This window comes from Alligator mississippiensis, chromosome 1, assembly GCF_030867095.1.
Source record: "Alligator mississippiensis isolate rAllMis1 chromosome 1, rAllMis1, whole genome shotgun sequence".
In the NCBI taxonomy this organism is placed as follows: Eukaryota; Metazoa; Chordata; order Crocodylia; family Alligatoridae; genus Alligator; species Alligator mississippiensis.
Genome location: NC_081824.1, coordinates 469283906 through 469307168, shown reverse-complemented (window position 1 = coordinate 469307168; position 23263 = coordinate 469283906). Strand labels below are relative to the sequence as shown.

The window sequence follows — 23263 nt, the reverse complement described above, 5'->3', positions numbered from 1 at the left end:
AGGCGCAGTTTCCCTAACGCCTTGAAACATGATAGGCTTTGTGGCCTCAGCAGGGGCTACCCTCCCTGCTGTGTTCATTCAAATCAGGCACGAAACGATAAAGTTATTGGCATTTTCACGATTCCCCATTATAGCCAATGGGCGAAACGTCGAAACAGTTTCAACGAAACCAAATGCAACAGTGCTTCGAAATGGACCGTCAAAATAAAACATCATCCCTTCGAAATGGCGAAACGGAAGTCGAAATAAAACAGTTTTGACTTCCCTTTGAAGGGAAGTTTAAAAGAGGATGGAGCTGGACTGTTCTCAGTGATGGCAGATGACAAAACAAGGAGCAACGGTCTCAAGTTGCAATGAAGGAAGTTGAGGTTAGATATCATGAAAAAACTCTGCCTAGGAGAGTAATAAAGCACTGGAACAGGTTACCCAGAGAGCTTGTAGGGTCTCCATCCTTGGCAGTTTTTAAGACCCAGATTGACAAAACCTTGGCTGGGATGATCTAGTTGGGGCTGGACCTTCTTTGAGCAGGGGTTGGAATAGGTGTGACCTCCCAAGGTCCCTTCCAATCCTAATCATCTCTGATTCTGTGTTTCCCCATTACCAGGCCAGAGCCTTGTCCTCTGGGTCTCAAGGCTGCTTTAGGCTTCCTTTAAAACAAGTTGTTTTTTTTTACTAATGCTTTTTATTAAGGTTCTATCTTATAAATACAAGTGCTTAATAAAACAAGGAACACACGCTACAAACTTACTCTGTAGTACATTTATAAGGGCCACAAAAAGCAGTTTTATAGACTGACCTAAACTATTGATCTGCTGAGCTTTTAATACCTGGATAATTGTTACAAAACATCTGAAATTATTAATGCTGTGAATGGAATTTAATACAAAAGGCATGATTCCTTTTTGAAAGTGGTGTGACGTATGCAGGAACCTTGACTGGGATATGCTATGGAGAGGTGGAGAACAAGCAGTGCATTTTAGTTACCCAGGTGTGTGGCAACTAGCTCCATTATATCCTTTCAGTCCTTTCACAGTTTTAGATTCAGTGCGCAACCAAATACTCAATACTGAGTATTGGCACCGGATTCCCTTTTCATTGCATCTTAAGAAGAGTCTCCCTTTTCTTCCATTTTCTCTGGGTTTGCTGAGCCTTCCTTGGGAAAAGATGAACTACATAAAGAGCGCATGAAATGTGAAACAGAAGAATAAAGAGACATCAACTGCTCTGATTTTAGTTTAAAGCACCCATTATATTAAAAGCAAACTTTATATTAAGTTTAAACTGTAAAATGCTTTTAATATAAAGCATTCTGCTCTGCATTAAGTTAAAAGATATTTTCCAGATAAGTTGCATTAACTTGAAGTTTTGCTCTGGGCCCAGAGGATTTATGAACGCTGAATTCCAGCCCATATTTATGGCACTCTCTAGCAACTTGTCCAGAGCTGGAGGGAAGAGGCCTGTCACTGAAACTGCTTAAGCAAAATAACTAACCTCTCATAAATGATTATAACTAACCTCTTTAAATGGCTATTAAAAGGGGAATTGTGACGTCCAATTCTGATCATTCCCTCTTTAATTACCAGACGCTTGCAACTTAAAGAAACACTACTTTTCAATATAAAATGACTGTTTGTGTTTCAACAAACATGACAAATAGTAAATTTTCCCATGTCTAAATATAAAGAATAATTATATGGTGGACAGTTATTGTCTTTCTATTTTAACAGGACTGTCATACATCTAGTGAAAAGCTATCTTCATTACAAGCTGCATGCCTTGCCCAATAGATGTGGCCAGAGTAGCCTGCCCATCTGCCCTAGTAGCCTGGGGGGGGGACAGGAACTCTCACTGCTGGCTGAATGGGGATGACGGGCAATTGCTCAGAGCAAAGGGGAAATCGGATCAACCCAACGGGCACATTTGTCTATGGGGAAGACAAAGGAGACGGCTTGAATCTTCTCCCCACTGCAGGTCTGCATTCCTCCTGGTGCAGGAATTTGAGCATACGGGGCACACTGTCATCTGCTTGTGCCACTGACAGCTTAAAGACGGAGGCTTACTAAGAGTCAAAAACCAAACAAAAAATGGTAGGAGTCAGTTTGCAGAAGGTATACATCTATGCCAGAAAGATACAGCAACCGGGCATTCAGTCTAGCCGTTTAAACAGCATAAATGCAGACACCACAATAATTTTTACATAGCCCAAGAGCATGCTGTGTGACCTAGAAATGGTCCTTGGAGGTATACGCACAGCTTATCTTGTTTCAAACAAGATCTAATAAAGGGATGAAACTTCACCAGGAGTTTGTGTTCTAAAATTACTTGTGGACCTCAAGTAACTATAGGCACAGTAACAGTATGTAAGATCAGAAGTAGAACACGGGCAGGCCAGGCCCTTTGGGTAGGTGGGATATCTTTCATTAGACCCACTGAGTAGTTGGAAAAAAGTTTTTAGCAAGCTTTCGGATGCAATCACCGTTCTTCAAGAACAGGGAGTCTCTGCTGTTCGCAGAAGTAGAACATGATAATTCTGCCAGTCTTACTAATAACAATGACAAATGCTATCTTTTTAAGTTGTTGTTTTTTTGGTTTTGGTTTTAATGTGCCCAAGAGGGAATAATCATTCATTATGTGCAGTCTGCCCTCATCATCTCAATCTCAAAAGCTAATCTTATTCCCATCCCCTCAAAAAGGTAGGTTCCTCCCAGAATTGATTCCAACATTAATTTCCTTTGCAAAAATCAGAGATGAAATCATTCTCCTTGGGTTCTATAACAATGTCAGGAGTCAACAGTCAAATGTGAATCTCTTCCTGTTCACTGCGACCCCAGGAGAACAGTGCTGTCCAAAGGAGGCAGAAAAACCCTGCTTCAGACAGAGAGAGCACGAGCTGGCCCAGCAGTGATGGAACGAAGCCAAGGCACTCAAACAAAACAAGGCCTGTCTTTTGCAGAAGAAAAACACTGCGAGGCATGGCATATACACTGCAGAAGATTTGTTCGTGTTAGGACACTGTGATGCCAGCTGCATAAACAGATGCCACATTAACCACATTAGAGGCATTTAGCAGCTAAAGAGTGAGAAATGAATTCATTAGCAAAGCCAGCAAGGTTTTGCTGTATCTATTTATTTGAAAATAAAACCAGGGAATACAGTTATGACCAGACTATTTAAGCCAACGTGTTATTGAGCTCCAGGACTTTAAAAAGCATAGTTCGCAGACACAGAGAAGGGACTCTGTTCTCTTCCAAAGTCAGATATTCACACAAAGTGATCTTAATAGCCAAGCACAGCAGCAGTATAAAAATTAATTTCTAACGCTTGCAAAATAGCTTCCCAATTCTTTTAAGTGCGCACAGGCTGCTGTAGTTTCCAGCTCCATGGGGAAAGTCATCTCTGGCTACATTTTCTGAATGGTAAACAGATGAACTAATGAAAAGAATTGGAGCACACTTTTACAGGGTTCAAAAGTCAAGCTAGACACCTCGCCGAGTACATAAAAATGACATAACCCCATCCTAGATCTTACAATTTAAGGCTTGGATACTTCAATCAGATCCAAGCAGACCAGCTCTTGAGAACCCCTCCAGTGAAGCCCTTAGGGATCCACTCCTAGGAGTCTAATTACTGGGTCAGGTTTAGTTTCAGATACAACAAAGGAGGAACAAATCAAAGATGGAGAGGGCAGAAATTAAAAGAGAATCTCTTTTACTCAGCAAATGCCAATGGACACACTGCTGAACAATTAAAAAGTGTAACTGGAATAACTCCTGCTTTTAAACGTTCAGTTTCTCTAAGCGGGAAATTGCAATCATTTTGCTGCAGGCCATTCCCCCCTTGTCTCCGGCAGGGAAGAAAGCAAGCTAAGCATACTACAGTTATATGAACAGGACCAAACAATGGCAAGGGGGTAGAAGGACCAACCTTAACCAATAGAGTGATAGGAAGTGATAGGAAAAGGGGGCACTCAGGCAGACAGCATAAGCTGCAGCTACGCTCCCAGAGTGAAAAGATTAAGCAGGGCTGTTCTCCACATACTTTTCATATAGTAGTTAAGGAAAAACAACAGGTACTGTACTTCTGCAATATGTGAATGACCGTGTCGTAGAGGAAATGCATCACTGGGAATCGCTAAATAAAACAGCAGGGACAATTAATGAATTCTAAAAGTAGTGGGGAGAACCCCCCCCCCCCCATATAACTGAAAATTTGTATTCTCACTGCAGCAAATTTAGGACAAATTCATCCTTGATGTCATTTCACATAAGTGGAGATTCACCAAGGATTATTTGCTAAGGACTGAGCAACTCAGGGGGTGAGCACACACTTTATAAGAAAACAGAACTATCAGAGAGTATCTACTTGCTTTTCTTATTCTCGAGTTTCCCGTTTCACTATGGCTTAGCATTTTCCTTTTACTTTATTTGCAAAATAAATACTTCTGTGTTTGATTAAGTAAAGCCATCAACTGCACAGCAGCCTGCAATCACACCCTAAAAGAGAAGGTACAGAAGTAAGATTGATTTTCTACAACCTTAAAAATAAAAGTGTTTTGCATCTAGAGAAGTATAAGTAGGTTACTGCCTACAAGAGAGTCCTTAAAATATCACATATGGTAGTGAGTGAATTTGCAGTATATGCCTTCCCTAACTAGGTGTTGTCCAGCAAACAATAACTGATTAGTTTTGGATTTTAGGCAAAGAGCAAGTTAGTTATGCCAGTGATTAAGTAGTGTAGTCCATTCATGAACTCAGGCTAATGTACTGTTGAATTCAGTAATGTTCGTGGACAGAATTCTTTTCTTGGAGATTGAAATCTATTTATAAAACTGGTAAAGGATGGATTATATAAATGGTAAAGGATGGATGGTGACAGCATAAAAGGAATTCCCACAATGTTGTGCTAAGTTATAAACCCTAACCCGAACTACTTCTAAAGGTGAGCTGGTTTGGCCTTCAGCTGAAGGTACTTGGCTCATCTTCTGATAGTGCAAACAGATGTTGACACCTGTCTACACGAGTGGCCCAAAACCAGTGAAACAACTTGGTGAATTGCCATGTGACCATAATGACTTTCAATCATCAGCCTGGACCAGGCTGGAGTCAGAGAGCTGAGGGGCAAAAAGGAACTGGTGCTGTGAAAAGGAACTTATAAATAAAAATGCAGAAGCAGACTCACATTTACAGGGCATTACACATACAGCCTTACCTCCCTGGCAGAATCTGAATGTTTCACCTGTGTCCAAATCTCAAATGCCAAATTATAAAAAGCATTTATGCCTTACAAGCTACATGAAGTTACATTACCAGCCGCTCAAACATAAAGCACGTATCTGTGACAACCCTGCTGTTTCCCTTGCAGTCTGTATAGAGTATTCTTCCTTAACCAACTGGTAGTAAAACCCTCTGGATACTCTTACAAGCAACTATTATGCAAGAGACAGGAATTCAGCTATGCTGCAATACAAACATGAGAATTTGAAGATTTTCAAAAATCTGTTTCTCCACCATATTTCAAAGGTCCTTCTTTCCCCCCTCCTCCCCAAGTCAAGAGATCTGAGTTGCGATCTATTCACAGCTATATGTAAAAACATTCCTTTAATCAGATTCACTTGTGATTATTTAATCCGCCTGCAACAGGCTCTCAGAAACTGTAAAGCGTTATGAAAGACGGAATACAATTCACAGTCTCAAATATGTGTCTTTCCCTCCTTACCAAATGTTTCCTCTGAGGAACATTACTAGATCACAGCTGGTCAAAATACTAAATCTTGATAGTCTGGCCAGGTGCCAAAATCCACAGCTACAGCGCTATGGTATGAGAATACTTTTAAAAAAAATAACTTAAACACCATTTGATCTTTTTTGTTGCAAACGATGACCTCATGGCAGTAAGAACTCTAAATGAAGGTGTTTAAGTTGGTTTACAGCCATTTGAAATGTTTGAAGCTCCAGCCACAGCTCGGAGCCAATATCATGTCAGCTGTGCTAAAAAGCAATAATAGTTTCTCACCTTCTTAAGGATTACTGCTTAAATAATGCACAATAAATGACAGGGATGCAAAAGGTGCCAAAAGGAGGCCGCCAATACGAAGTTAAGGTGAAATTACGTCTTTGGCACCTAAGAAATCCTGACATAAGTTGTTTAAAAAGTTCATAAATTAAGCTACCAGAGTTTTCGAAACTCAGCAAACTCAGCTACGTTTTATCTGTCTCTTGAACCCGGCAGTATGAAACGAAGAGCAACTTTCAGGCACGTAATTTGATGACTAGATCACTGAGACCAAGTGATGCCTCGTGGGAAAACTTGTAGTACGTGGTATAAAAGTGAGACTTCCCTAAACACTGACTAAAAACGAATCTGAAGGAGCTTTTCGTGCTCATCAGAGGTGTTTAACGCATCGTGTTGTCTATTCGTTTACTAGACAGCATGAATCTAAAATGCATTCTTCATTAGCTGCTAGTGCTGCTTTTATGGCATCTCACCTACTTTTCTAGGGATGCTGCACAACTTGACTAAACAGAAATTGTACAGAAGAGTGAAACTCATAAGGGAAGGCTTAGATATGATTTCAGCTTCACAGTGCTTCAAAGAGCCTGATCTGTGAAAGAGAAACAGCTCCTTCCATGAAGAGGAATATAAACAACTGTTCTCTCTCAAGATTATACAGTCTAAATTTCAGTAATCCTCAGAAGCCAAAGCAAGAAAATACCCTAGAGAATGAGATCTTAAGGATAATATGGCTGTGCAGGGCCCTCCACATCAGCAAAAACTGCTCTTGAAAAGAAGCTGCTTTTCTGGGAGCCACTTAAACTCCAAGACAAAGACAATGTGGAAATAGAATTATTTTCAAAGGAAACAAAAGAAACTTAGAGAACCATAACACGGATAGGTTAATCAACAATTTTGCCTTCTTGTCTTTCACCTTAAAAAAAAAACACACGAGTCTACCTCCAGCCTTAGAAGAAACGCAAGTCTTGCAATTCTGTAAGAATCACAGAAAATGAGGGCTGGAAGGGACCGCAGGAGGTCACATCTACTCCAACCCCCCCGCTCGAAGCAGGACCAACCCCAACTGCATCACCCCAGCCAAGGCTTTGTCTATCCAGGTCTTAAAAACCTCCAAGGATGGAGACTCCACCACCGCTCTGGGTAACCTGTTCCAGTGCTTTCCTCCATGACTGCCATAACAGTGTGTAGACACTGCCAACTCTAACTTGACGTTGCCTGCAGACGGAAAATAAATACATAACGTATTTTATACATCACGTATAAAAAAAAAATAATGTTTTTCAGAGGAAATATGTAAACACAACAAAATACAGATGCCGGGAGAGGAGCCACTGGGGAACCTGAGCGTTTGGAAGCTTGCAAATTCAAAGCAGCAAATCATTTCTGTCGAGATGAGAAAACATGTGCATTAATCATTTGCACTCTCCTGGAGAAACCAAAGCAACACAAATCTCACCAGGCAGAGAGATGCAGAAGTAACACCATGGGGAAATTAAAGCCTGACCCACAGATACTGAGACGTGCTGCAGACTTACAACGGGGTTAAGGGCAGTCTTAGGGCTACAAGCCGAACAAAGGAATTTGCGAAACATCATGCTAAAAAGAAGGGGAAAAAAATGCCTCTCAAACAGATACACTCAACGGGTGGTTGCCAAACTGATCCAAACAGGAATTTAGGGGAAAGGATCTTTTGCAGAAAGTTAGGTTGTTTTAAAGAGGTGACAGATATTCTCAAATGTAAGCTGATGCCTATCTTGAGAAAAAGTGAAGCTGAATGAAGCATTTAATCTCCCCTAACACTTCCAGGGCATCCAGGTGCTGCAATGGGATTAGTAGCAGAAGACAGCTGCACCTCTGCAAGGCTGGTTTCTCTTATAAGACTGTATCACAACAGTGACTAAAAGAAAGAATGTGACGGCCCCTAGCGGACAACGGGGCATGCACAGTATTCAAAGTGCCCAAAGAGGTTTGGGGCAGGGACAGGGTAGGAACACGTGTAAGTGCATATACCAGATCTTGATGCATAGAAGCATGTTAAGCTAGTTGGTATAAAGCCACCCTATTGCTCTGCTAAGGTGGTTTCTATAAAACCGTGCCTAATTATTTTAAGCCGCAAAGAAGTGTGGAAGACGGATGCAAACAGCACGCGTGGAACATGTGCAGTATTCATGAAGTACGGCGGTAACGGAGCCCAGTGCAATTCATAAAACAGATTTATGTCAGAGCATTCTGATCAGAAAATGAATGGCTTCATTTAAGTACCAAGTGCATTTTTTTTTTTTTTTGCAATTTCTTAGTTGGTCTAATGAAAGGTATCATCTCTGAACCAAGAGTTTTGCATTTCTTTTAATCTATTAATGTATTCTCTCCATTATTATTACCGATACAATCAAAACTGTAGGCTTGGCCAATTAAAATGCAAAGACAATTCACAGGGACCTAGGCAGTAGCCCTGTCAGTCTGAGCACAAAAGGCAGGTGAAGCTTTGGGTAGAGGTGATATTTTTTATTATTAAGTTGGTCTAATAAAAGAGATCGCCTCTACCCAAAGATTTTGCAAGACAATTCACAGGTTTCCAAGAGCATCTTACCAGAATGGTCTTCCTAAAAGGCCAAGTTAGTCTCAAGAAACCGGGCTGTGCACCAGAACAACTAGACCAATTCAGTTGCTTTCTTCCATGTACCGTAGACAGGGGCAGTGGTACAAATTTTGTGCGTTAGGCATGCTTTTAATATAAAGCATTTTGCTGTGCATAAAGTTAAGATATTTTAAAGATAAGGTGTATATCTTGGAAATTTATTCCCAGTCCAGTGGGTTTCTGCATGGGTGCATTAGAGATTTGCACTGGTGGAAAAGTCAGTTTGCCTCCCCACCCCACCTCTACCCCGCAATACAGACAAATCCCAGGACTTGTAGGTTAAAAGGAGGGACTCCCAATAGGAAACCTGAAATCAGAGTTAGTTATTGGCAGTAAGCAAAGAATTATTCATTCACAAATGGGATACATGAATAGGTACGTTAGCTTAAGTGAATCGGATCTATAATAAAAAGTCACGGTTTCCCTTTGAATTCATGATTGTTCCCTATACCCTAATTTCATAGAAAAGGGCTAGCAAAAGCATTAAAACAAGAGCTAAACAGGTGACACACTGCCAATCACTCAATGTTCATTTATTCATTCATTCAATAGCATCTTCTAAAGACACTGCAAGACCTTTTCTTTAAGCAAGACTTAGTTTATTCTATATTGCATTTATTTTTTAAAGATTTTTTTTTTTTTTTTATCTGTCATTATAACTGATCTTGACCAACCAATTCAGCTGCAGCCCTCCCCAGCCACTCCCCCCAGAAACAGAGGTGTGAGGTGCAGGTTGAACCATGCCACGTGCCTCTGTTTCCAGAGGGAGTGGGAGTGATGGGGACGATGACCAAGAAGGGCTGCGGCAGAAGTAGCAACTCCTGCCTGCTTATCTAGAGACACACGGAGCTGGTCCACTTGGCTGCAGGGGTGATGCCAGCATCCCCCCAGTTGAGAACCACTGGGTGCTTGTACACGTGACGAAAAACCAGCCATTGTTGCGGTTTAATTGCGTCACGCTGTACACATGTGGGGGTTTTATTACAATTGAAATGAGTTTGCTACATTGCAAACTAAACCACGTCCACAGGTAGTTTAGTTTGCAACGTAGCTATTTTTAACGTTGAAGCCTTTGACAGCTCCTCCCCCTGTGGGAGAGGTAGGGTGAAGGCAGAAGCAGAGAAGGGCCTGATCCCTCCCTGCCACCCCCCCGGGTGCCTGCCCGCATTTCCTGCAGCGGGGCGGGCAAGCTGCTGGTAGGCCAAGCAGCCCCTGAGCTGAGGAAGGCCCTACTCCCTCCTACCGCAGCACTGGCACCTCCTGGGGCCACCCAGGTGGGCTGCTAGTGGGAAGGTGCTCCCCAGCTTGGGCTCGAGGACCAGATGGATCAGGCTGGGTGTTGCCCGTGAGCTGGGGCAACACCTGCCTGCTAGCCACCAGCCGAGGGGGGCACCGCCACGGAGGAAAGAACCAGGCCCCCGTAGCACAAGGGCTGCTTGGCCCACTGGCAGCTTGTGCCCCCCAGCTATGGGAGAGGCAGGCAGGCTCCATGGGGGGGGGGGGGGGGGGTGAGAGCAGGATCGGGCCCCTCACCGTAACAGCGACGGACGCTCCTCAATTAAAACGGTGGGTTTTTAATCGTCACAATTTAAAACTCACTGTTTCAATTTAGGGAACTAAACCCCTGTCACATGTACAAGTGGCCACCGACGTAAGCAGAGGTAGCACAACAGGAGTTCTCAACTGGGGTCCCCCAAATTAAAAACACTTATGGAAGAATACCCCAAATGTACTACTACTACCACTACTACTATTCAGAACCAGTGGTCTAAAACATAAAACAAAAGACTATATGACAGTTACTGGGAAGACGAATTAAAAGAAGAACTGGACCAGATAAGGAAATGCACACTTCCAAATTAGAAAGCGACAAAAAGCAACCTGGAACTACCTTAGCAGACACCTTTGCTATGGACTATCCAGTCAGAAGGAGACCACTCACCCAATTTATTCTGACAATCTTCACGTAGTCGCTGGAGGTGTGTGTTTACTTAGGCGTACAGAACCACATATTAGCCACACACATGGTATATTTGCACTCAAGTGTATATGCACACAATTGCAAATGTCTGACTTTGAAAATCTGGTCCATTATCTCCCCCTTGAGTACGGCTCCCTGAAAAGGCCCATTTCCATTTATATTATTAGGAAGTACTAGGAAGGATTGTTTAGAATCATTAGCCCTAAAAAGAGAGAACAACTATGCATTGCAAACCTCAGAGGCGAGAATGAAATGAGGCATAGACACTCTTTGGGGGAATACGATACTCCCAGAGAACTATGCCTCATATTCATACATGTTTTGAAATATCAGTCAGCCAAAAATGTGTTTCGTCTTGCTAATGACCGTGTACATCACTCCGAGAAATACCCATCTCTGTAAAGACAAAGTCCCTAAAGGATAATGAAGGATTCCATCATTGGCACTTCAAAGCAAAGGGCAAATAAAGCAAAAAAGGAATATCTAGTATTGCGTGTCTGGATGTAGAAAATTATTCCTGTTTAATCCATCTTTAAGAAAACTTACCCCATCTGTGCTGAAACATGACTGAAAATTTGACTCCCTTTACAATACTATTAGGTAGATATAAGCCTTTCAGAAATCAGGTCAGAGCCCTGTTCTCTTTCTGCCAGGGCTCTAACACGCTTTCCAAAGGGTATTCAAAACAGGTTGGCCTTTAAGGGTAGGTCATAGAAACAGAAAATTAGGGTTGAAGGGGACCTCAGGAGGTCATCTACTCCAACCCCCTGCTCAAAGCAGGACCAGCCCCAACTAGATTAACACAGGGAAGGCTTTGTCTCGCCGGGTCTTAAAAACCCCCAAGGATGGAGATTCTACAATCTCTCTGGGTAACCTGTTCCAGTGTTTTACTACCCCCCTCGTGAGAATTTTTTTCCTAATATCCAACCTCAACTTCCTTTGCTGCAACTTGAGCCCATTGCTCCTTGTCCTGTCATCTGCCACCACTGAGAACAGCCCAGCTCCATCCTCTTTTGAACCCCCCTGCAGGTAGCTGAAGGCTGCTATTAAATCTCCCCTCAGTCTTCTCTTCTCCAGACTAAATAAGCCCAGTTCTCTTAGCCTCTCCTCATAAGTCACATCTTCCAGTCCCTAAACCTTTTTCATTGCCCTCCGCTGGACTCTTTCCGATTTGTCCACATCCTTCCAGTAGTGAGGGGCCCAAAACTGAACACAGTACTCCAGATGTGGCCTCACCAGTGCTGAACAGAGGGGAATAATCACTTCCCTTCACCTGCTAGTAACACTCCTACCAATGCAGCCCACAATGCCATCAGTCTTCTTGGCAGCAAGGGCACACTGCTGATTCGTATCCATCTTATTGTCCACTGTAACCCCAGGTCCTTTTCTGCAGAGTTGCTGCCTGGCTAGTCAATCCCCAGCCTGTAGTCGTGCATGGGATTGCTCCAGCTTAAGTGCAGGACTTTGCACTTGTCTTTGTTGAGCCTCACGAGATTTCTTTTGGTCCAATCCTCCAGTTTATCTAAGTCTCTTTGAACCCTTGCCCTACTCTCCAGTGTACCTATTACTCCCCCCAGCTCGGTATCATCTGCAAACTTGCTGAGGGTGCGCTCCATCCCATCTTCCAAGTTGCTGATGAAGAGATATTGAACAAAACTAAACCCAGGACTAACCTAGCTTGATACTGGCTCTCAGCTAGACATCGTGCCATTGATTACTATCCTTTAAGCCCAATGATCCAGCCAGTTTTCTGTCCACTGGACAGTCTGTTCCTCTAACCCATACTTCCTTAGTGTCACAGAAGGCAAGCAGGCTGGTCAGGGACAACTTGTCCTTGGTGAATCCATGCTGCTCCTAATCACCTTCTCTTCCAAATGCTTAGAAGTGGATTCCTTGAGGACCTGTTCCATGATTTTTCCACAGACTGGGGGAAAAATCATTTTCAGTCCTGAGCGAATGCAGGGGCCCTGTAGCTCACAACTGTGGATCATTTTAGCACTTGCATACCTCAGTGACAGTTATTATATAAAAGCTTAAGAAACATCTACATACTGTAGGCAACCCCTTTTTAATGCGACTTGTTACAGGATCAGAGCTAGCAGAGGGGGAAAAATTCCTCAAATCAGATTTACTGTTGAAATCATTTGTGTTACGTATCTGGGATTAATTGGCACAGGGGAAAAAAAAATCTGTATTCCATAGATTCTGCTGAGTTTTAACCCAATAATCTTTTACATCATATTGGTGTTGGTGCTTATTCCCATCCATGATGCTTAGTATAATTTTGTATTTCCATATTTTACCTTTCCATTGCCTACATTATCTTTCAAACACAACTAAATCAGATTTGGACAGTAATCTAGGTCACTTATTAATCAGTATACCTTTCACAAAATATGCTGTAAAGTGCCCTGATTTCTAGCAGGAGACAAAACAGGTAAAGACCTAGGTGTTGGCCTTAAAAACAATAATCCTTTCCCCCTGCAAAAGGCATAAGTAAGGGCTAGAAAGGACAACTGTGTTCATAGACCATTAGTGAGGTTTACCAGGTCTAAACCACCAGGGAGGGTATGACAGGGGATAGATCACTCGAGATAAAAACTGGTCGTATACTCATTACTGCCACTGTCAGCAGCAGCTTAACTAGCAGGGGACAACCAGGGCAGCAACCATGGGCACAATTTGGGGGGTTAAGGGGGCAGAAAAATTACAGCAGTTGCCACAACTGTGCAATTGCACTGGCAGCACAGCAGCAGCCAGGAAAGTCACTGCTGTCCCCAAGCATCCCACTGTCCCGGGCACCTGGCTGCCTTGTTACGCCTGTCAGACTGGATACTGGGCTTGATGGACAGTTGGTCTGACCCAGTATGATACTTCCTATGTTCCTCTGTCTTGTCACTATTAAAGGCTGCAGGGCAGGCACGAACTTCATGGCTGAGAAAGTGAACGCCAGAAAGAAATTATCCAGAAAACTTCAAGGACGTTTTGTAGAGGGAAGAATATTATCTGTGTAAGGCTGTTATTGTGTTAAGTCTTTCTTCCACATAACTGATCGATCCCTTAGTAGCCCTTCCATGCAAATGAAGCCAAGGTAGCATTTGTTTCAACCCAGGACAATAGGATATAGAAGGAAGACACTGTGCTATGGCTGAAGGGTGACACCCTGTTTTGCAAAGATGGAGTTGAGAAACTACCCATCCAAGCCAGGGACAGTTGCACAGCGTTCCCCAAGGTTTGCTTCCATCACCTCCACTGTCCAGTGTTTTATGCAAAGCTGCCGGGGCAAGAGAATTAACAAGAGTCTGGAATACAGGAGCATTATTTAAACATTACAGTAAATGCCTTCACAGACACCAAAGAGATTTATTTGCAGTATTCTGTTCTATACAGCTCTGTCTAGCTTCAGAGTGCAGTAGCTTTTCTTTTCCAGTGCCAAGCTGACCTCGGGGCATTGATAAAGCCTATGCACTTAGGAGTTGAGACCATGGCTGGTAAGAGAGTTATCTAGAGGGTTTCAAGGGAGTTCTGTGATCACCATTTATTCATGAGTTTGCAATGCACAGATTCATAACATTTTAGGGCTGGAAGGGACCTCGTGAGATCATCGGGTCCAGCCCCCGCAATATAGTAATGGGATTGTCTGAGATGACAGACAGGATATTATCTAGGGCCGTGCAACACTTTGGTCGCCGATTCAATTCAGCACAGATTCGTCCTGATTCGGTGGCCGAATCTCTGAATCGAATCAGGAGACCCTTTAATCTCTCTGAATCGAATCGGAACCTTCTGAATCGATTCACAGATTCGATGATTTGGACATAGACGCAGTTTTAAATATTTTTTCTACATACCTCAAGGTACCAGGAGGCTTGTGAATACCGAGATACTGGGGCAGCTGAAGCGTCCCACAGAAGCGGGGGGGAGGAGGGAAAAGAGTCCCAGCGTGCTTGGCAGCGGACCCGGAAGTGGACCAGAAGCACTTTCAGTCCACTGGGGAGCGCATGGGGGACCCCCCTCACCACATCCTCTGGCTTGGTGACTAGTGCCTTCTGGGTCTGGGGGGGACACCTGAAGCCCTCCAGCAGCTGATTGCTGAGCCGGGGAGGTGCGTGGGGGGCACGCTCCTGTGGGATGCTCCATCCGCCCCAGCATTGCAGCGTTCACGAGCTGTGCCTGGTACTTCGAGGTATGTAGAAAAAACATTTAAAGCAGCATCTATGGCTGAATTGCTTTTTCTACGAATCAACATCGAATCTTCAGCTTCAGATTCGACCGAATCAAATCGGGACAGTAATCCGAATCAGCGAATCGAATCACTGTCCTCGATTCAGGCCAAATCTGAAATCAAATATGGCCCATTTTGCACACCCCTAATACTATCCTTGAAGGCAACTCAGGTTCAGGTATTGCACAATATGGTTGCCCATTTAATACTATGAACTGTACTGATCTTAATTCGCCTGTTCTCTACTGGTTTCTGATGGTGCTTTATCATTTAATTGAAGGTGGTGACCAATCTAAAGCCCCATGCTATTTCAGACATTGGCTTCCTGAATGAAAATCATCTCACCCCCCAGAAGTTACCTGACTACTGGAAAGTACTTCTTTTAGTGTCCCCAAAATACAAAGAAAATGGAATGATTAAACTTCCCTGGCTGGTCCAGAGTTTTAGGTCCTAAACCTTCTCTTGAAATGTTTTCCCCACCTCTGGCGTATCTTGCTTAACGTTCACTGGCATATAATGCCATTACCGGTAGGAGGAAAGGAGAGTTTGCTATGACGTACTCCATGCTGACAGCATTTAAGAGCTTTCATTGTGAAAGGGAGCTGCAGAGCACATGCCACCAAAAAAAAAATCTGGATGAACTAAAATTTGCTGTAGTTTCTAATTGATAAAAGAGGCACTTACCATCTGACCATCAGCCCATGCTCCATGAAGTTTTTCAGGTTAGGAAGAGTTTGCCTTAGATCTGGGGTACCCAGTCCATGTTGATACCTAAGCTACAAAGACAGAATTATTAGAATTAGTAGGGCTTTCCGAGTTCTACACTAGATTTCAAAACTGGATGTAGAGGATGCACAGGTTATTCACTAGGTTTCTGAATAAGAGTTAAAGGATAGCCAATCAATTTAAACTGGGGGGCGGGGGGGAGGAGGAAAAGGAAGTCATAAGTTTGCTATCCTTTAGGAACATTTTAAATGCAAAGCTCCATAATAATGGATTAGCAAAAGCCCTGAGGACAATGATAAAATAATCAATCAACCTGATCATTAATCCTTATTATAGTATAACTGCTTTGTTTCCTGCGCACTATGGAATGTGCTCTCCCTGTAAAGTGGGTTGATAAAACATGGGGGGCTTATATTTCAGTGCTGCATTCCAACATTCATTGGCTCAAAAACAGCAAAAATTGTTTACACATGGGTATCCAAGCATTGTCTGTTTTTATGAAAATATTACCCTGATCTATGCTAAACTAAGAGGTACGTTTCTGGGATGGTGCATTAGGAATTATACTCATAATATCCAATCCTGATAACGAACTTTCACATATTAATTCCTCCATGTGACATTTATAATTTTGACCACAGCAACTTATTTATGCAAAAAAATAAGTCTGACTTATATTGTATCCTTAGCTATCTACTAGTTTTGACATATTTGGCACAGCAAATAGAGATGCATTACAAACAAAGTAGTTATTATAGTGCGTGGGGAGACGACACGTTATTACATTAACTCACCTGAATCCCCTGACTAGCATACTAATTCAAAAGTGCGTACAAATACTAGCTGATGGAAGCAGCCCAACGTTCAGTGAATGAGCTTTCTTAAAAGATGTGATATTTTTCCATCCTCCCATCTCTGAGAATAATAATCTGCTGAGGCACAGACCTAATGTAGCTGCCTCAGTGCCAGTGTCTAACTTATCCTCTGGAAATTTAGTACCTCTTAGGAGAAGTACACTTGGAATTATGAAAAGGTAGTTACTGAGAAGTTTAAGTAGTTTAATTAGAAAATTTGTATATGGAGAACTACCATTCAGCAGTGGTAAAACAGCAGCATCATCAGTTGTTAATGCTATAACTGCCATCGCCAGGAGAGAACCTGGGAGGCAGAAACGTTTTATGGAACAAGTACTCTCACTGGGCCACACTGGATAAATCCACAAAACATAGGCCATCGTCCACTTAAACCACTTGGGTAACAGGGTTTAGAAAGGCCTACTGCAAGTCGTAACCAGGGATCTGGGTTTTCCAATCGTCGTGGAAAAACACATTAAAAACTGGATTTTCTCATTTTAAGGGGAAAAACATGGGATGGGACACTGTGGGTTTCCCCTTGCAAGCTGGCAGAATTCTGGTCTGCAAGGGGCTGGGGCGGGACAGTGGTCAGCAGGGGGCACTTGAAAGCCAAGCAGTCTGGAGAGCAGCTCCTGCAGATAAGTCCGGAGGGGGAAGTGAGAGGGATTGAGGCCCCCATGGTGAGGGAGGGAGTTGGGCAAGGCTGGGGATGCTGCCCAGCTGGGACAGTGCATGGGGATTGGGGCCCAGGACCATGTGCAGCTGCAGGGCCCAGGCCGGAAGTGGGATGGAGGCATGGGTGGCTTGTCAAGAGGGCAGCAGGGGGGGGCTTCCTACTGCTGCACGCACTCCCAGGGGAGAAATGAAAGGCACCCCCCCCCCCAAATATGTGCACGGGGCAGGAGCAGGCTGCCCGCTGCAGGTTTGGGGCTCCCCCACCATGCTGCCCTCCCCCCAGGTGAGACCTGGTGTGGCAGGACAGAGTGCAGCGGGGAAGCTCAATGCATGGCCAGGGCACCAGTATATCAGGGCTGCTCAGGGCCACAAAGCAGTGGGGGAAAGGGGCCAGGGGCGGAGCACAGCCAAGGCTGGATCTGCATCCTGGTGAATGCCGGAGGCAGAGGGGCTCTGAGTGTCCATGATAAAAAAAATCCAAATTTATAGGCATTTAGAATTTATTTTATTATAGTGACTGAGGCACTGGTAGGCTTCCAAACTGCATTAAAATTGTAAATATATCAATAAAAGATTGTGTTGAACTGATACTATACACACACGTACATATACATACATACGTGTACACATACACACACATATGTACATATACACACCCATACATATGAGTGGTGCTTCATTTTAATCATGGAAAAATGCGGATTTGGGGGGTTTAATTACAGTATTTGTGATTTTGGTTTTTTAATCATAGAAAACCAGGATCCTTGGTCATAACACACATGATCATTGCGGCCCTTGCCACCTTCTGCCTAGCTTAAGTATTTATGCTTACTAAAAAAAACATAAAAAACAACTGTTTCACTGATTTACTAGAAATCCGTGCCCATTATTTGATCCTGCATTCTAAACTTCCAGGAAGGTCTTGGAGTTGAATATATCCTCCAGCCTTTGTTCACAGTATGAAAGACATCCCTTAACACACAGCCTACTGGAATAAGCTAGGCTGAGTGTGATAAATGAATATTGCCATTAGTATAGTTCAAAGTCACAAAGAGGAAATCACTGCCATTTCTGAGAAATAAATGCTTAGCACCTGCACAATGTACCGATTCATTTAGCCGCAGTCAAAACAACTCCTTGGCTCCTTAGGATTATACATCTACGTAACTGGTAGTGCTTGCATGAAAATTAGCATCCTCCATTGGACACAATAGAAATTGAGCACTTTATGGATATCAGAATTTATTTTTCTCCTAATCCATTGTTTTAAAACAGTGTAAACTTTAATTTTTCAGGGAAGAAAGTCTTGGGAGTTACTTCTAGGTTTTCAAAGGAAAAAAAAACTGCTTTGGAAAAATAATTCTCAGCACTGGATTGTGCAACAGGAGGCCACTTTTACACAGTTTATTATTTCCATATGAACAAAACTATGTGGCATGGTGGGCTGCAATGCATATTTTCTGCTACAGTGACAGAACCTGGATTAGGACAACCATACAATGTAAATTACTGCATGATCAACCAAGCTCTCCTGATGGGATTACACTGGATTTGGTTAAGCAAAGAACTAGCCTAGAGCAAAAGAAAAAGAGAAATTTACAATAAAAATCAAAGACATTGCAGTTGGGTCTTCCCACCACAGCCAAACCTTTGCAATAGCTATTTTTTTAATAGTTTCTTTTAAAATTCTAAGGTTTCAAGGCATGAAAAGGACGGGATTAAAGGATTTTTCCCTTTAAGGCAGTCATGCACCCATTTCAAACACAGCCAGGATCAGAGGACTGTAAATGGGGAGCGGGGGGGAAGACTATGCAGTATTAAATATGAACAAGAGCCTTGTTTCTAGTCAATCAGTTTTCTATTACCAAGGAAGTTCACAAATGCCACTGAACAGCAGCTTTCATGCTGAGCTCTGTTTAAAAGTTTAGTCGTTTAAACAGATATGCTAAAATGTGAACTCCATACTGTCATGTTGGCAATGCAGAGCCGTACCAGAACTGATCAAATTCCCCTACTTCTACAAGAGTTTTAAATGAATAGAAACCTGTATTGTTCGGATATTTATGGTTAACATCACATGAAAACAAAAGCAGAAGCTTTAGCTTGGAGCACAAAGGAGGTATTGCCTGCAGAACAGCTTTAGCTGTGATGGCAAAGACTTAGGCAGCGACTGCATGGATGCTTTTACAATAAAGCAACTACTGGAATCATATTTTCCCCGTGTCTGCCGGGCCTGTGGCAGTTAATTTATAGACTAACATTTGCACCCTATAACAATAGTTCCAGACACAAGATTCCTTTTTAAAACCAAAATTCAAAATGGGGTAAGAAAACTTGATACACGGACAGCCTTGAGCTCCAGCAGATACACGCTGCTTGAACCATACGGTGCATGGCCTGAAACGAGACAGAAGCACGCCACATACGCCTGAATCATTGATTATATTCTCTGCTGTTAGGCAATATGCACAGGAAATAAAAATACAACTGACAGCAATCGTTCTGCTGCTTTTTGAATACAGAGAACATGGCTCAAACAACACAGAAGCCGCACAAGACCTGGAAAGTCCAGATGAAGCGACTTGCTAAGACATTTCAACGGAGACAACTGTTCCTACCTAGGATGCTTTACTGTGGTACCAACCATCAGTTCTGCTGTTATGGTGCCAGAGTAGTTAAATAGGTCTATAACAACTCTTGTACGCAATGGTGGAGATGAGACTGAATGGGGTCACTAAGGTAATCCCACCAGAAAGGCCAAACTCAGAATTTCCCAGTCCATTTCCCACCTCCTCCTGACCAATGTGAATCAAGTCTGATTACATTTACCGCTATCAAAATTACTTATCAGCCTGGAGATGGTCTGTATCATTTCTAAAATACTATACAAATATTTTGGTGTTGGTATACAAAAAAAAAAAAAAAAAAAAAAAAAAAAAAAAAAGCAGCTAATCATTACAATTAAATATAAAACACATACTACAGGTAACGCTGGGGATTAGCAGGAAGAAAGGCTTTCACCTTGTGACAACAGCATTGAATTCTCTCCCCTTCAACTAGAGTGGTTAAGCAACTAGTCCTGCTACTGCCATTTAAAATGATAATTTGATGTTGGATGCAAGCTAACATTTGTTCTAGTTGAGTGTTATAACTCCATCACTCCAATTATCTAGAGGAAAACATGCCTGTTTTCCTTTCAGGGCACAGGGGCTTCCAGATGTTTAAAAATAAAAAAATAAAACCCCCCAAACACCCCGTGCTTTACTTTAAACTTGGCACGTTCCCTTGCCAAGCCCTGCGCGTGCCCAGAGGAGGCAGCACATTACGTCAACCTGGCTCACCCAACGTCTGTAAAAGATTGGGCACTTTAGTGGGGCTTTTTTGGCACTTTTATCTAATAGCTGATTGAATCAACTTTGGCTAAAAGCGCCATAAAGCCCTGCTGAAGTGCCCAATCTTTATAGATGCTGCAGAGTCAGGTTGAAGAACTGCATTACTTCTTTTGGTATATTGCGTTTCTTTTTCTGGTTTTTGGTTTTGTTTTAACATCTGCAAGCAGTCCCAAAATACATCTATCCTCAAGTTTAATGAGGATAAAACATGTATCCTCAGAAGTGAAGGTAGTTATGCTAAGGATAAAACATATATCCTGAGCATAAACATGTATCCTCAGTAGCTAAGGGCCCTTTGGATGGCTAGTGTGCAACTGCCGGTATACCAATAATAAATCATTAAATTGCAGTTTCCCTGCTAATATTCAGCTTGTGTGCAGTAACTTTCTTTCCCCCCAAGTTAGCATGAACAAAAATGTGTAGCATACATGAAGAGGAGCAATCAGGCGATAACCGAAGTCTGATCAAGGACATGTACCGGCCTCCCAGCCAAGTTACTAACAAAACCCGCCCTGGAAACCTTCCTTTAATGGATTAAGAATACGGCTACATAACGTGCTGCAGAAGAGGAGAGGAGAGGAGAGTAGCCAGCTATGAACAGTGTCAAATTTGAAGAACCGTGAAGTTTTAAAAGCTTGCATTTACTTATTTTTTAAAAGGTTTAAACCTACTTATGACAATGCTTGGATTAGAGCACACAAACAAAATAATCCTAGCTCTTTTTGCTGTGCTCATTTCCTTTCTGCATTTCACACAAGGATAGGGAAATGACTCGCATTTTGATTTTACTTTTTGCTTCACATTCATTAATACAGCTATAGCACTGCTCGAAATGCAGACAGAAGCGGTTATTGGCTAGTGTGAAAAGATGCGGAACAACCTTCAAGGTTTGCAAAAGGGTGTTCCTCCTCTGCCCCCCTCCTACTTTAAAATAAAAATAATCTGGATTTGCCCCAGTTGTTCTAGCAGCAGGTGCCATGTTTGAGAGTCATGACAAGAAAAATTTTGAGGAAAAAAAAAAAAAAAAAGCAGAAATCAGGAAATGACATTAGCCATTTTGGGTACAAAATCAGCACAAGGAGCACTGAGTTTTCAGGAGAGGGACAGATGCGCACATCCCCCCCCCCCCCCCCGCAGAATTTATTGCTTTTCTGACGCTTTTGAGGACATCCTCATCATTTGGGAACTGGCTGCTCTGCCTTTACTTGTGAGCATGAGCTTGTTCATTAGATAACTGGATAACGCTCTTCCTTGTTGCAACACACTGGCTATACCAACACTTCCACGGCCACCCACCTTGCATGGAAACACGCGCCCACGTTGTACTAGAACCTGTCGATCCTGGGTTGGCCTCGCCAGCCATCTTTGGACCCACAGATAAGGCAATCTTGAAAGACGCTCATCCTCGACTGCAGGGGACTGCCGAGGACTGACACTACGCGTGCTCTCAGTCCTACTCTTAGAAGAACACACCGATTAATCTTTTTCTTTACTTTTAAAAGGCACAAAAAGCCCATAAGGTATCACTGCAAGCAAAGTCAACACTTCCTAGTGGTCAAAAAAACACTGGCCTAGGCGCACAATGAAAGGCAGTTGCTGGCATAGATGCAACTTTAAAGCTCTTAGCACTCTTTGATCTGCTAACGGCAACGATGGCAAACAGGCACCCAATTGTTTTCCATTCTCTACCTCCGTTACTACATCCAGCAACGGTGAAGAAACACGTCAGCTGAGTGTTTCTGCTGGTAGTCAGCCATGAAATAATGCTGAAACCGGAATAGTTAGGAGCTGGGGGTGGAGGTTTTCAAAGGCACAAGAGTCAATTAGGTGCTCAAATCCCACTGAAAAAGTTAATGGGAGTCAGGGCCTTAACTGCCTTTGAAAGCCATGCACTTTTCAGAATTAGCACCACACGGACCTCCCGCAACTCCTGCTCCAAGGTCTTTGCAGAAAGACAATAAGGTTTATTATTTGGCAGGTTCTCTTTGCAAGGTTTTGTTTTGTTTAATTTAAACGAGGCTTTACATCCACTACTGCAATAGCAACAGGCTCCATGTCAGCATAGCCCTGTAATAGAGAGGCTTGGGTCATCGACACAAAGTAGAAGCTGCATCAGCTGAAAAGCTAACTTCCCTGAATCTCAAAGCACATGGATAAAATGGGGACCAAACTCGCCTCAATCCGTAACACTCTTGCCCTCGGGAACTTCCATCTCTAGACAGCCAGGTATAATTTTGCTTTAAATTGCTAGCATTTATAGCATCCATCTAAAGGGCCCGTTGTGACCTGAAAACCAAGGGTATTGAGAAACTAGAGCAGTCTGTCCTGTTCTGGTACTCTGGTCACACACACTGGAATCGGGACGAGGGAAAAGAAAGCAGGACTTTGTTAACCAGTCCAGGTGAACATGCAAAAGTTAAATCTGAAAAGTGTCGGTATAACAGCCAAGTCTCCATTGTAGCTGACCCCGAGTCCCTGGCTACAGTGCAGATGTGGGAATAACACAGAAAACACACCAGTATCACTCCTGGTAAAGAGTAGCTTGGGCTTTCCCCAGAATGAACGACAACTCACATCAACAAGAAAATGCAAAAGGAATTACACACTGCTACCAAGAAACTTGGATTTAACATACCTTCATTTTTAAAACATTTTATATCATTTGAACCGTGGCAGATTTCTCCCTCCTGCTACTAACTTCACAAAGTTTATAAATGAAAGGCTGATTATTAACAGTCTCCCAATTAAGGCCTGCCTTTC

At 42.8% G+C, this 23263-nt stretch overlaps 1 protein-coding gene across 2 annotated transcripts in view; it reads right to left on the bottom strand.

Annotated features, from left to right (window-relative positions):
• The window catches only part of UVRAG (UV radiation resistance associated), a 143590-nt gene that overhangs the window by 4341 nt on the left and 115986 nt on the right, over nucleotides 1-23263 (bottom strand). Inside the window, exon 14 of one of the 2 annotated variants that reach the window (XM_014601517.3) lies at nucleotides 15541-15632. The exons of the other annotated variant lie outside the window; for it this stretch is intronic. Coding sequence (XP_014457003.1) covers nucleotides 15541-15632 — 92 coding nt within the window. The remainder of the gene's footprint in view (nucleotides 1-15540; nucleotides 15633-23263) is intronic. 2 annotated transcript variants of the gene reach the window in all.